Genomic DNA, 14866 nt, shown 5'->3' with positions numbered 1-14866 from the left:
GTCCTCTGATTCAAGAACTTATAAGAGAAGATTGGTGGTAAAAATGAGGTTTTCATATTGTTAATTATTTTTATTATTATTTTAGGAGAAGTAAACTATTTTCTAGATTCATATAAAGAAGTGAAGGTGGTGCTAAAATATGGAAGAAAGTCAATATCAAAAGTTGAATTTATATCAGCGATAAAGACAAAAGAATTTGAGCTGATGGCATTAAAACATGACACTCCTAATGTTGAGGTGCATTTTGCCAAATGGGTACAAAATTAATTCAACAGATCCAAAATCTCGGCGACATGATAAGGGTAAATCAACAACAACAAAAAAAAAAATGCAACTATTGCCACAAGGAGGGTCCTCTCGAGAAATATTGTTTTTTTCTCGAAGGAAAGGCAAAATTGGAAGAATAAAAAGAACAAGACTGTAGAGGTGTTAGTTATTCAAAATGGAGTATCTACTGTGAAGTTTTAATTTGATTTGTCTTTAACTTCATTAAGACAAATCAAATAAAATTGTGTCAAGTTAAACAATATTAAATTTTTTTTGAATATTTAAAATAAAAAGATTGAAAAGAGAGTAAAACTACTTGTTTGTGCAACGAAACGAATTGAGGTCAAACCTGGCCAAGGTATGACAGACGGAAGGAGCGTCAAAGTAAGGAAATACTTGTACAAGAGAGGCAAACACTCGAACGCTCAAGTCTGGATAAGCTCTACTTTAATATGGCATCCGAGAAAAACTATGATACTTGATGTGGAAGCGAGACCCTCTATTTATACGTGGGGATCCTACAGGCCATTCGACACATAGTTATTGGTGTCGTCGCCCTGAAGGTGGAACTTTTCGGGTTCTTAATGTCGAACCCAGATTATCTTCGATGTGAGATAGTATCGTTGCAGCTCGATTATCGTTGTGTTAATAGCAGCTCGAATATTAGCTTGGTTAGAGGATTCTCTTACGAGAAAGGACACACCCTTAGTAGTTCCTCCTCTAGTAACCCTTTGTTAGGGGAGGACTCTGTAAATAGGTTAAATGAGGAGCTTGAGGAAGTGGAGTCTCCCAACGTAGTTTCAGGTCGGACGGGGATGACTCCCGTAGTAGTGAAGTTTTGACCTCCGAGCGAAAGTTTGGTTGTCCTTGGAAGATGCCCGAAGATTACTTAGGACCTCTCTGGAGACAATACAATATTTCTAACTCCATAGGTCTACATCTTCCCGTAGAGGGAAAGACTACCTAAAATCCACTTGAACGATGGGTTTAGGTTGCCCCTTCACCCTCTTAGGCAAGAACTCCTTAGGAAGGTCAACTTGGACCCCAGCTCCGTCCTAATATATGGGTCGTGCTGTTCGGTTTAGGAGTCCTCTACTGGCTGAAGTGCCAAGAGGAGAGGAAGGGATGGTACTGCTTAACGTTGAGCAGCTTTGGGCTTGCTATGAAGCTAAGCATAAAGTACTAAAGAAGGCTACTTTATTCTATCTCTGTGTTAGAAAAGGGGCGATAACCATAATCAAGGGTTTGTCCGTCATCAAGCGGTTGAAAGGCAAATAGTTCTACACTTTTTGTGGTTGGCTTTCCATGGACGACCTGGATGAGTGCTTGTTTAATGTCCCTCATCGGTTTGGGAGCTTAGGTATGGTCGTCCTTAGTTAGATATGCCCATTTTTACTCATTCTTCATGTTTCTAACTCTACTTCATTTCCTTTGCAATTGCAATTAAACTTGTTCCAAGTCTAACAAAGCAAATCTTTCGATTTCTTGATTACTTTCGTAACCAATACTAATCATCTTGGAAGGTGGGCACATTGATCATTGACAAGCTGCTTTTGGACTACAACACCATCTCTCACCTACCATTCGAAGCAACTTGTTCCAATTCCAAGCTAGGTAAGCTCAGCCTCTGTTCTACTCTCTTATGATCGTAACCAAGATTTTTACTTGCTCAAGTTTTGATTGCACCTATGGTGTGCGGATTGGCCAATGCTGTAAAGAGAAAGCATCCATATGGGAGTAAGTCCTTAAAGGCTGGGACCAGCTCGGCCTCCACAAATTTCGAGGCCAACGTTGAAGCGATCGTTGGTCTGAAATGTGCAAGAATAGCCCGTGATGTAGATGTGAGACAAGCTGGTTGACCTAGCAAAGCTTTATATTAGAGGTCAAACCTGGTCAAAGTATGACAGAGGGAAGAGCTTAACTATCTAAGTAAGGAATGACGTGCACAAAAGAGGCAAACACTCCGACGGTTAAGTAAGTATAAGCTTGACTGTAATATGGAATCTGAGATAAAACACGATACTTGATGTGGAAGTAAGGCCCTCTATTTATAGGTTGGGGATCTGAAAGGCCATCCAACAGATGGTTATTGGTGTCACCCCAAAGGTCGAACTTGTTAGGTGACCTAATATGGAACCCAAACCACGGGATAGTGTCGTTTCAGAAATTTCCTGCTAAGTATGTATTGGAAATGCGACCAGAGTCCCACAATGACTAAATAAAGGGAATATCATGGGTATATAGGTATAAGACAATGTCTCCGTTAGTATGAACCCTTTTGGGCAAAACCAAAAGCACAGACACAACAGTTATGTCCAAAGCGGCCAAGATCATACTATTGTGGAGATGGCAAGTCGGTCCCATTCGAGATGGCCCTCAGATAAGATCTTAGCCTTTTATCCTTCCAATGTTCTCCACATCGCAAGATGTGTTAATTAACATCCACGATATAGAAATTCTATCATTCTTATGCTCGATTATGGAGAATAGTTTTCAATGTTGGAAAAGATCATGCGAATACAAGACTACTACTTGTTTGGTAATAAGTTGAATAAATTAACTTTATAATGCAAGATTGCATACAATATGAATTTTCGAAACATCTAGAAAAACAAAGAAGTGTTGGGAGTTGTTTTCATTCGACCAAGTCAAGTAATGTGGAGCAAAAATAAACAACCACAATGGTATAATGAAAGCTTTGTCATTGAGCTTTTCCTTATCTAATTATATTATATACAAAAAATCGTGTATCTATTTGAGACCAAATCATATACTATGTCATCGTGAATAATTGAGTAATAAAATTGATTCGATTTAATTGGAATACGGTGCGACGATATACAATTATGTATAGAGTTTAATTGAGATGTACATTTGATGGAACAAGCTTAAACCACTGGCTTTGTGGATTGCCTTTGCATTGTGAATCGCTCAGACACTTGCACTTCTTAGTCACAATTGGAAGGGAATGAGAAGGCTTATGCAAGCATAAGAGTTGTCCTTGTTCATCAATCGATGTCAGTTGAAGCTTGGCATTTGAAGCATATCTCCAAGCACTTTGTTGGCTGGAGCAATCTTGAGAGATAATTGGAGGGAGGTCATTTCCTACTGCTTTCAAACACAATTTAGAGCCTGCCACCATGAGTGGACCTCCATCTATATCATGACTCCACCGATTCGAAATCTTGCAACTACTAATTCCTAATTGATAGTTTTTGTTCATTCGCACGCACCCACCACTACGAGGATGATACATTATGAACGTTGTCGAGAGATTTGAACTCGGATCTGTTTGAAGAGTAACATTTGATTTATCATTAGTAAGGAAAATGAAAGTAAGTTTTTAGTTTGGCTTTCAAAATATTCCTACTGGAGAATCTCATTTATAAAATAATAATAATAATTCATGAAAACAAAGTGTAGAAAAGTAGTAGCTTATAAATTCAAACGTTACCTTGAAGTTGGGCTTGCATGAGCTGAAATTTCAAGAGGAATTTAGGGTTCCTAACTTTTGTCCAATTGGAATCTAAGACGCCAAATGTTTCATCGTCATTTCGCACCCCATTCCTATAGTAGTAGCTACCTTGCAAACCCCATAAGCCCCAATCGAAATCATTCTCAAGAAGATAGGTAAAAAAGCAGCTCAAGAATCGATTTTGCCCTTCATTTGCACCAGTTTGATCAATCCCAAATTCACTCACAAACAGAGGCACTGGATTTTGTCCTCTCACTAGAAATCCAGCTCGCTCTTCAAATCCTTGGTTGACAGTAGCACAGAATGTGTTTAATGGCTTCGACATCCAAAGCTCGCGCATGTCATTCGTAAAAGAGTACAAGTGAGCCTCAAAAACAAGCTTGTTGTCCAAGTTGAAGCCCATAGATCTATTTTTCAAGAAGCTGAGATTGGTATCGAAATCCAGCCCAGAAACCACTACTAAAGCATTTGGGTTTGTTTGGTGAATAAGCTTAGCTCCTTGGCTCATGTATTCAAACCATTTCTCCACATTTTGATTTGGTCCTCGCAGTTCATTTCTCAAACTCATTGCTACCACCTTTTGCATATTTATTACCATGCAAACAATCAAAATATAGAAGTAAAAGTTATATGCGAAAAAAAAAAAAAAAAAGACTATTGTCTTTAAAAGAAAAAGACATTGCAAAAAACGTGTAACTTAAACTGATTCATTTCTAAAAGTGAAAATGAGATGTTTATGAAAACATAAAATGAGCTTGCAGTAACATAACCTAATCTTGACAACTCTATAAAACAAGCCCTAAAAATTGTAATGCAAACAACCAAAATAAAAGCCTTATTTCTAGTTTTAAATTCCAACATTAAATATGGTGTAGGTTTTAAAAACGTTCTTATAGAAAGTAAAGTATAAAATCAAAGAGGGTTTTCCTTCTTTCACGAACTAAAAGTTTTGCTCAAATGAAAAAGATTAAAAGAAAACGAAATCAAAACTTTTAAACATACTTGGGATTTATTCTTTAGGCTTTGAGTTGCCAAACTAAGTCCCTGTAGCCATTCTTGAGGATCAAAATAGCGATCTCCAAAGAAACCATTGCCATCATCATCGTTACAGCACCATCTTGGTTGACTGATATGGTTATCGGAAACAACCAGGACTCCATGTGCTCCAAGTGAATCGACCACAGCTCCATAAGCCTGAACTAACGTCATGTTCAACATAGAAGGGTTGTTGTGGATGACGCCCGCCATGGCATCTTTCATATCAAAATTTTCAAAGGACTCTTTTACGGTCAGGTTGGCATGGCGTGTGAACATGTGGATTGAGTACGTCAAACGCACGCAATTGAACCGCAACTTGACCACAGTGGCGGCAATATCGTCGAGCCGTCGACGATGGAGACCTTCTGCCAGCATGGCTTGCATGTGAGAAGGCCAGTTTGCACACATCAGCTTCACACGGTGACCACTTGAAGCATCGATGATCCATCTTCCATTTGTTGAAAGAGGCAGTGAATAGGCCTTAAAAGTTAACACAACCAAAATGAAAGCTAAAGCAATATCTTTCAATGGCTTTCCCGTCATATTTTCACCTTTCTTAGAAATTGGATGCTCTAAAGTTGGATGAGGATGCAAAACAAGGATTGCATCTATATTTATAGCAATGTATTAGGCTACAATCTAGCTAGCGAGATAAGAACTTGTAACGAATTAAAAGATGAAATGCATTCTAACTGAATTTTGGTTGCATTTCTTAAATTACGCCATAAATAATAGGAAGTGTTTGTTAGATGAATCATTAAACTGCAGCAAAGTAATGATTACGACGCAAAGTAAGTTTACCTTTATTTTTTTAACTAATGAGTTGTCTGGGTCATCAAGTTTTTATTTTTCATTTCATTTTCTAGCCTTTAAATTGTATTTATTTCTCTTTTTTGTAAGGAATAAATTGGAAGTTTAATCATTCATATCAAAATTAATCAGATTTTTTTTCTTTCCAAAGCATCAAAATCAGACCTGTTTCTCGAGGAATTAAATGAAGAGTACTCCTCCTTTTATTCGTTACCAAAAAGGAAAATAAATGAACCCGAAAAGTTTACAAGCATTGGGAGTTAAAGAAAGCTTAAGGTTCCATAGTACAATATAATTTGAAAAATCAAACCGGATTGAAATCAAATTGAATATATTTGATACGAGAAAAATAGCAGAATTTTAATATTCAACGGCAGGTAGCACTTAATAGGTAAATTTTTGAAAGCATTCCATTAACCAGCAATGAATTCTTGATTTACAAAGCTTCATATTTATAAACAATCTACTACTTAAGCTACTAACACACAAATAACACTAACTAAATATTAACGCCCTTACGACAATCTTCACACATAATACAAAACTAAACTTAGTAATATATATAATATAGTTGATTATTCTCTTTTATACATAAAGCTTCCATCTTCCATCTATATATTTTTGTAGTACAACATATAATCTTCAATATATATTTTTGTTAGTACAACATAGAATGTTCAATCAGTTTAGTATAATTTGTACTATGTAGCATGGAGGAGACATGTGGTAGCTCGTACTAAATGAACCTATATAAATAAATCTGGAAACATACTTAGCTGCTTATCCATTAGCATTGCATTTCTGCTGACCACCATTAAATTTTTAACAAGTAATAAAGAGAGGCAGAAACATTGCTTTTCTTTTATAAAAATTGAAAGAAAATTATCAATTTTTATTAGTTGTCAGCATGAAGATGGATGCCGATTTCTAGCTGGTGCCACCAGAGTGCCACATTTGTCTTCCTATCCTAGCTTAAAATTCATCGCCACACAAACATCTGGCATGGGTCGCATGATGTCTTACTTAATGCACTCCGATGTCAAAGATAGAATTCAAGATGACAGCAAACGAGTATGAAGCAAGTAGAGTAAGGAAGTAGTAATCTTAGGTTTTTTTTCTTTTTCCTTAATATGCACAGGCTCGACCTTCGAATCATTCTATTATGAAAATTTGAGATGTAGTTTCTAATTTTGCAAATAGTTATTAGTTTTTATGATACTTTTGCAAGTGCCCATTTTTTTTCGTAACATACTATTTCAAAATTTACATAAATAAGCAAAAACCATCATGTTAACGACAATGGTATTCTAGTACCCCTAATTATCTACACAATGGTATGATATAGTCCAGTTTAGGGATAACACGTAATTTATTATTATATTATTAATAATAATATGGGTGCGTGTATGTGTTTTTTTGGAAGTGTATGTACTATGTATTGTTTGTCTCCTATTCCACCGATGTTCATAACCCAAAAACTTACCATAGATATATCCTATTCAAGAAACAAAAGGCTTTTCTAATCCAAAGCTTAATTAACTACTATTTTTTTCTTCTATTTTTTTTTTGTTTTGTTTTGAGATCAAAGACGGATTGAACATTGGCCTTCTAAGTTGGAAGTTTCTTGACTTGGTGTGATTGTTAGCAACATTTATCTATTGTTCAACAAAATCTCACTGTTTGAACAACACGATTTATTAACTAATTCAACTTTCTAAATTTATAAAAAAAACAAAATATGTTTTATAAGTTACAACAAACATTGAAAAAATTTGAATGGTGTATATATAATGAAGTTTGAGATATCATTCTCCCAACACAATTGGATATACAAAAGAGATAAAAAAAAATGGGAACAACTTTGCAAGTTTTTTTATTTCTAGTGCTAGTTTGTGTGTCTTCATCTCTTTCAGCCTTTTCTCTTCCTCTTTCAACACGAGGAAGGTGGATCATTGATTCGAAAACGGGGCGACGAGTGAAGCTTGTATGCGTGAATTGGCCTTCTCACACACAGAGCATGCTGGCAGAAGGCCTCAACCATAGGCCATTGAAAGAACTAGCAGATGAAGCAATCAAGTTGAGGTTCAATTGCGTGCGTCTCACATATGCAACCCACATGTTCACTCGCTATGCAAATAGGACGATTGAAGAGAACTTTGACCTGCTTGATTTAAAACAAGCAAAATCTGGATTGGCTCAATATAACCCATTTGTGTTGAACAAGACCATTGCTGAAGCCTATGAAGCAGTTGTTGAGATGCTTGGGGCAAGTGGTTTAATGGTGATCGCTGACAACCACATTAGCCAACCGAGATGGTGTTGCTCTCTTGATGACGGAAATGGTTTCTTTGGAAATCGTAATTTTGACCCCCAAGAGTGGTTACAAGGTCTTCGCTTAGTTGCCCAACGGTTTGTCAACAAATCAACGGTATGCAACATAAAGATTTTCTTAAATTCTCGAAACTAAACCCAAGCATTTTGAAGACTATAAATTATAATATTTGGATCAACAAAAATAATATTTTTGTGCAATTTAGGTTGTAGCCATGAGCTTACGGAACGAGATACGAGGAACAATGGAAAATGCGAATGATTGGAACAATTATGTAACTCAAGGAGTAACAACAATCCACAGTATAAACCCAGCAGTTTTGGTGATTGTTTCGGGCCTAAATTATGACAACGATCTTCGTTGCTTAAAGGAGAAGCCCTTGACCATAAAGACCTTAGACAACAAGTTGGTTTTCGAAGTGCACTTGTATTCCTTTAGTGGAGATTCTGAGAGTAAATTTGTACGGCAACCACTGAACAATATATGTGCAAATATCATGAATGGCTTCATAGACCATGCTGGGTTTGTGATGGAAGGGCCAAACCCATTTCCTTTATTCGTTAGCGAATACGGTTACGATCAGAGGGAGGTTAACGATGCAGAAAATCGATTCATGAGTTGCTTCAAAGCTCATCTGGCACAAAAAGACTTGGATTGGGCATTGTGGGCTTGGCAAGGTAGCTACTATTATAGAGAAGGTCAAGCAGAGCCTGAAGAAACTTTTGGAGTTCTTGACTCTAATTGGACTCAAATTAAAAACCGTAACTTTGCAAAGAAGTTTCAACTATTGCAGGCCATGTTGCAAGGTAATTGTATATTAATGAATTTGAGTGTGTGTATATATAGATAAGGATCCCTAACAAGTAAATTACTATGAAAATAATTTTTTTCTAAACAATGCTTAATAGTTAAACTATAGTTGGTAAGAGTAAATTACAATACGTTGAACTAAATATATATTTTTTTAATGGCAAGCAGATCCAAATTCCAACGCATCATCCTCGTATGTTATGTATCATCCACAAAGTGGTCAATGTGTCCTAAGCTCTAATGATAATAGAGAAATGTTTTTGAGCAATTGCTCTACTTCAAGTCGATGGAGCCATGGTGGTGATGGCACTCCAATTAAGATGACGACTACTGGTTTATGCGTAAAGGCGAATGGAGAAAGTCTTGGAGTATCTCTCTCAAGTGACTGCTTGGGTCAACTGAGTGCTTGGAGAGCTATTTCAAACTCTAAGCTTCATTTGGCCACCTTCACTCCAGACGGGAAAAACCTTTGCTTACAAATTGAAAGCTCCAATTCTTCCAAAATTGTTACCAACTCTTGTATTTGTGCCAATGGAGAGCCAAATTGCCTCCAAGATACCCAAAGTCAATGGTTCGAACTTGTTCCAACCAACACAATTTAATTGACTTTATATCTGTAAAATTAATTCGACAATGATTATCATTTATTACTCTTTTGAGGAAAAAGTTTGGCGTCATTCGATAAATCTCTACTTTGCTATTGCAGCTTAAACATTTTACACGTACAGTAGCATATTTATTGGACTCGTTCTTGTCCATAATTGAAACAAATTTCATTTTTGGAAAAGAAAAAACAAAGAATCATGCATTAAAATAAGATTAAAAAGACCGTATTCTTTTTTGGTGTAACAACAGATATAGCCAATTAAAATAGGCAATTTTAAAATATGGCCAAACAACTTTCAATTTTCAATAATGGCCAACGTATAGACAATAAGATATCTACTACTTTTTTAGGTACGAAACTACCCTCCCTAAAATTATTTTAAAATAAATATATTACTTTTCCTTTTCTCAAGCATAATCGTACCTATATTTTTCCTTAAAAGGAATCTTACCTATATTTATAATTCAAATATTTTGCCAATCAATTTTTTGGAGAATTATACTAGAAAAAAATTTCAATAAATTAAAATGTCAAACAAAAAATTTAAACAATAAAATAATTATTAAAAATTATACTCAAAATATAAAATGGAACAAATACGTGACGGTGAACAGAGGAACAAATATGGTGAAGGTTTACAGAGGAACAAATACTGTGAAGGTGAACAGAGGGACAAATACTGTGAATGTGGACATGTGAACAAATACGGTGAATGTGAACATATGAACAAATATGGTGAAGGTATGAACAAATACGGTAAAGGTGAACAGATCAACAAATACGATGAAGGTGAACAGATGAACAAATACGGTGAAGGTCAACAGGTGAATAATAACGGTGAAGGTGAAAACAGAGGAACATATACGATGAAGGTGAATAGAGGAATAAATACGATGAACGTGAACAGAGGAGAAAAATCATGTGAAAAAATAAGCTGTATTTTTGTGAAAAATTAATACAAAAATATAAAGCACTTTACCTCAAACCAAGACCAATTTGTATAAAGTCAACATATTGGCCTCTCTCTTCTTGCAACCTGTTCTATCACCCACCACATTGCCCTACCATTGTCCCTCGCTCGATTATGTCAATTTGTCGCATCGCTTAATAGATCTTGTCTCTCTCTCGCATGATTTCAGAGTCCCTTACCATACCCTCAAATTTCTGTCTCCCTTACCATACCCTCAACTTGGCTCGCATCGTCTCCTCTCTGATTGCCTCCCTCGATGCCACGTCTCCTTAAATTGGGTTAGTTCTGTATCTACATCGAGGAGAGATAGAATCTAGGAGAGATAATAGGAGTTAAAAGATGTTTTATTTTTAAAAATAATAACTAAATAGAAAGGGTAAAATTGTCGAATCAAACCTGGAAAATAGTTAAAAAAAAATAAAATGGACATTTTTTATTATTGATGATCATTCGGCCATTTTTCAAAATTGGGTGACAAATAAGGACACCGACTGTAAATTCTCTATTTTTTTTTGTCGCACCAGGTTAAAAAAAGGATCATGGCGCCCCAGAACCGTGACATCCAGCACCAGCATCTCCTTGCATGCGAGAGACAACTATGCCTGCCGTTATTCTCGACTCTGTTATGAAAGAAAGCGGCAGACTCCCTAATGAGGGATTGACGGAGATTAGGGTTCTCCTTTCTCTCCTCCACCCATCCGCGGGGGTAACGCCTGAACTAGTTTGAGTAGCTTGATCGAACTATTTGTGGTTGTACTAAACTAAATTTATCAACTACGAAAACACTAGTAGAGCTAGGAAAAAGACTATGGTTGGAAGAGGGTTGAGATGAATGCTCGGGATAAAGTTTTTTTCTGTTTAATTGGCTGTTGTGTAGTCTCTTATAATAATACCTTATTTGATAGGTGTTTCTATTAGTTCAACAATTGTAGAAGTCAGAAACCCGAGTTGTAATTTCAAGAAAGGTAATAAGTATCTTATTCACTGATCTAAGTACTTATTCAAGCCGCAAAATATCAATATACTAGGCTCAATTACTTATGTTATTAGGTCCACTTTCCTTGGGCGGTTGATTTTATACTTTTAGAAAACTTTGACAAAACCAAAGTCGATTTTATTTTTGTTGCAACTTATAGCTACCAAGCCTGTTTATAGGACATGATTGTTAAGGTCTTAGAAGATTAAGAAAAGGAGTCTTTTTTTATGCAATTGATTAAAATAAAATATTTTAAAACTTCAAAAACGAAATAAAATAATAATAATAATAATTATTATTATTATTATTATTATTTAAGAAACGAGAAATGGATACCAAATACGTTTCTGTTTTTTTGTTATAAAAAAGAAAGAAATAAACTTAAATATGCGAAAGTGAGAAACAATAGATAAAAAAATGAGAAATAAGAAATAGGAAACGAGAATGGTACCAAACGTGCTAAAAAATATTAAACATTCAAAATGTATAAAATAGTCCTGAAAAATATTTAACAGCATCATGAATCAATATGAAAACGACATTAATAAATAATTCAAATAAGTTTAAATTCATGTAATCTCTAAAATATTATTCAAATAATAAAGAAATTAAAAGATAAGTCCTTTAATAAGGTGTTTCGATGACCATTTATAGCCTACCACGTGTCAACATCTAATGACACTTTGTGCTAAGGAGTAATAAAGAACTTCAACCAAGATCACTTTCAGATCGATATACGTACTAATAGGTCGGCTTATGGGAGCCGAGCCGATCTACATTTTGCCTGTCGACTGACCTATTCTAGGTACGAGCCAACCTCGAAGAACACCAGCAGGCGCGAACATAACGAGGATGTCCCTGACAACATGCCGTATTTTTCGAAATGTCGGAGAGCCGTTAGAATGCTGCCAAAAGCCCTGTCAGAGTTCATGTCTATAAATAGAGACTTCCTCCTCCCACGCAAGGTACACAAAACTCTTCTCTCTTTGAGCAATAGATCGGAGTGAGTACTAACTTGCTCGTCAGAATGCTAACCTTGTTTTGCAGGTACTTCGAACTTCGGCACACCTCATCCCAGCTTCTCAGATTCCAAGCTTGATCAGTTTTACGATCAACCAAAGTGTTTTCCCAACCATTTAAACACAACTTTTTTCCCTTCAATCTCCTCCTTTGATATTTATTTGGCAAAAACAAAAACAAAATTTTTTAAAAAGAATAAGCCAACAAAAATACTTTTCCCCCTTGATTTTGTCAAAACATGCCAAAGACAACAAATTCAATCAAGTCTTCTACACAAAATTTAGCAAGCTTTTTCTTACCAAAAACTCTCTTTAAATTTATACCAATTTGAGGAACATTAAATCGAGGAGGTAACCTACTATTTTTCCAACAATTCCATTAATTTAGAAAATTTAGGTAAGATATTTTCATGTATTAAAAAAAACAATAAATAAAAATGGACTTTTTTATTTTTATCGCGTGCCTTCACAAGATGGTAATTTCTACCCCCATCTCCCAAACCTTTTTTTGTGTCTTTGAAGGTTATTTTTATTTAGTAAAGAAATAATATAACTTTGAAGTAGTTATAATTTTCTGAATTATTTATCTTCTTCGATAATTAAATTATTTAACCATGTAGTTTTAACTTTGATATCATTTTTATTTTCGACTGATGGGTTATTTTGAATCACAAACAAACAAAAAGACCCATTAATCACTCAAATTCAGAACTTTATCGTATTAATAATATTAAATAACGATATATATATTATAGTATTGTCCTAATTGAAACAACAATAATATTGAGTAAACTTCTTTAACAATAGCAGCGAAAGGAAAACAATTGAAAAAAATATAAATACCCCTTTAAGGGTTTGTAGGAGGGGGCAGTATTTTTTACAACCTCGCAATTCACCATCTAAAGTAGTGAAAAGAACTCTGTCACCGTAGTCATGTGTGTAATGATTTTTGTTCCTTCTTGTTGCCTCACTAGCTTCTTTTTTGTAGCTTTGTCAGTAGTTGATTATCTCTTAAAGATCCTTAAGAAATTTGTATTAGAGACATGGTTAGGAAATCGATTCACCTACAGGAAGTCAGATTCGAATAATGGTTTATGCAAGATTTGAGATCGAAAAATTCGATGGAAAAGGAGACTCTGAACTCTAGAAAGCAGAGATGTTAGCGGTTATTGGACAACAAAAGACCGCAAAGGTCATTTTTTAACCCAGTCTTCCACATAAGTTGAAAACAAATAAAGAAAAATAAACTACGAATCAAATTGCTAATAGAACAATCATTCTAAATCTCAGTGACGTTCTGAGGCAAGCAGTCGACTTAAAACCTTCATATGAAGCCTAGGAGAAATTAGACTCAATTTTTCTCTCTAGTGACATTCAAACAAGGCGTATGTATGGGAGAAGTTCTTCAATTTTTCTCTCGGTGAAAATCTTGATGAATTTAAGAAAATGTCCTCTGATTCAAGAACTTATAAGAGAAGATTGGTGGTAAAAATGAGGTTTTCATATTGTTAATTATTTTTATTATTATTTTAGGAGAAGTAAACTATTTTCTAGATTCATATAAAGAAGTGAAGGTGGTGCTAAAATATGGAAGAAAGTCAATATCAAAAGTTGAATTTATATCAGCGATAAAGACAAAAGAATTTGAGCTGATGGCATTAAAACATGACACTCCTAATGTTGAGGTGCATTTGGCCAAATGGGTACAAAATTAATTCAACAGATCCAAAATCTCAGCGACATGATAAGGGTAAATCAACAACAACAAAAAAAAAAATGCAACTATTGCCACAAGGAGGGTCCTCTCGAGAAATATTGTTTTTTTCTCGAAGGAAAGGCAAAATTGGAAGAATAAAAAGAACAAGACTGTAGAGGTGTTAGTTATTCAAAATGGAGTATCTACTGTGAAGTTTTAATTTGATTTGTCTTTAACTTCATTAAGACAAATCAAATAAAATTGTGTCAAGTTAAACAATATTAAATTTTTTTTGAATATTTAAAATAAAAAGATTGAAAAGAGAGTAAAACTACTTGTTTGTGCAACGAAACGAATTGAGGTCAAACCTGGCCAAGGTATGACAGACGGAAGGAGCGTCAAAGTAAGGAAATACTTGTACAAGAGAGGCAAACACTTGAACGCTCAAGTCTGGATAAGCTCTACTTTAATATGGCATCCGAGAAAAACTATGATACTTGATGTGGAAGCGAGACCCTCTATTTATACGTGGGGATCCTACAGGCCATTCGACACATAGTTATTGGTGTCGTCGCCCTGAAGGTGGAACTTTTCGGGTTCTTAATGTCGAACCCAGATTATCTTCGATGTGAGATAGTATCGTTGCAGCTCGATTATCGTTGTGTTAATAGCAGCTCGAATATTAGCTTGGTTAGAGGATTCTCTTACGAGAAAGGACACACCCATAGTAGTTCCTCCTCTAGTAACCCTTTGTTAGGGGAGGACTCTGTAAATAGGTTAAATGAGGAGCTTGAGGAAGTGGAGTCTCCCCAACGTAGTTTCAGGTCGGACGGGGATGACTCCCGTAGTAGTGAAGTTTTGACCTC

General features: G+C 35.4%; 2 protein-coding genes across 2 annotated transcripts; one reads left to right on the top strand and one right to left on the bottom strand.

Annotated features, from left to right (window-relative positions):
• Window positions 1–3051: 3051 nt before the first annotated feature.
• LOC111025829 (glycosyl hydrolase 5 family protein-like) lies at window positions 3052–5355 on the bottom strand. The gene is made up of 3 exons (XM_088117836.1): window positions 4745–5355; window positions 3722–4319; window positions 3052–3555 (listed from the first exon to the last, which is right to left on the bottom strand). Exons 1-3 carry the CDS (start codon window positions 5321–5323, stop codon window positions 3125–3127), a joined length of 1608 nt encoding a protein of 535 aa, XP_087973962.1. The 5' UTR covers window positions 5324–5355; the 3' UTR covers window positions 3052–3124.
• A 2084-nt stretch (window positions 5356–7439) lies between these two features.
• On the top strand, window positions 7440–9358 carry LOC111023982 (glycosyl hydrolase 5 family protein-like). Its single transcript, XM_022301527.2, has 3 exons — window positions 7440–8018; window positions 8128–8728; window positions 8901–9358. The coding sequence occupies exons 1-3, from the start codon at window positions 7440–7442 to the stop codon at window positions 9332–9334; spliced, it is 1614 nt and encodes a 537-aa protein (XP_022157219.2). The 3' UTR covers window positions 9335–9358.
• Window positions 9359–14866: the final 5508 nt, after the last annotated feature.

Source organism: Momordica charantia, assembly GCF_013281855.1.
Source record: "Momordica charantia cultivar OHB3-1 chromosome 9 unlocalized genomic scaffold, Mcharantia_2.0 BLBB01000009.1, whole genome shotgun sequence".
In the NCBI taxonomy this organism is placed as follows: domain Eukaryota; kingdom Viridiplantae; phylum Streptophyta; class Magnoliopsida; order Cucurbitales; family Cucurbitaceae; genus Momordica; species Momordica charantia.
Note: the sequence above shows the minus strand (reverse complement) of the source record. Positions and strands in the feature narration are given on the sequence as shown.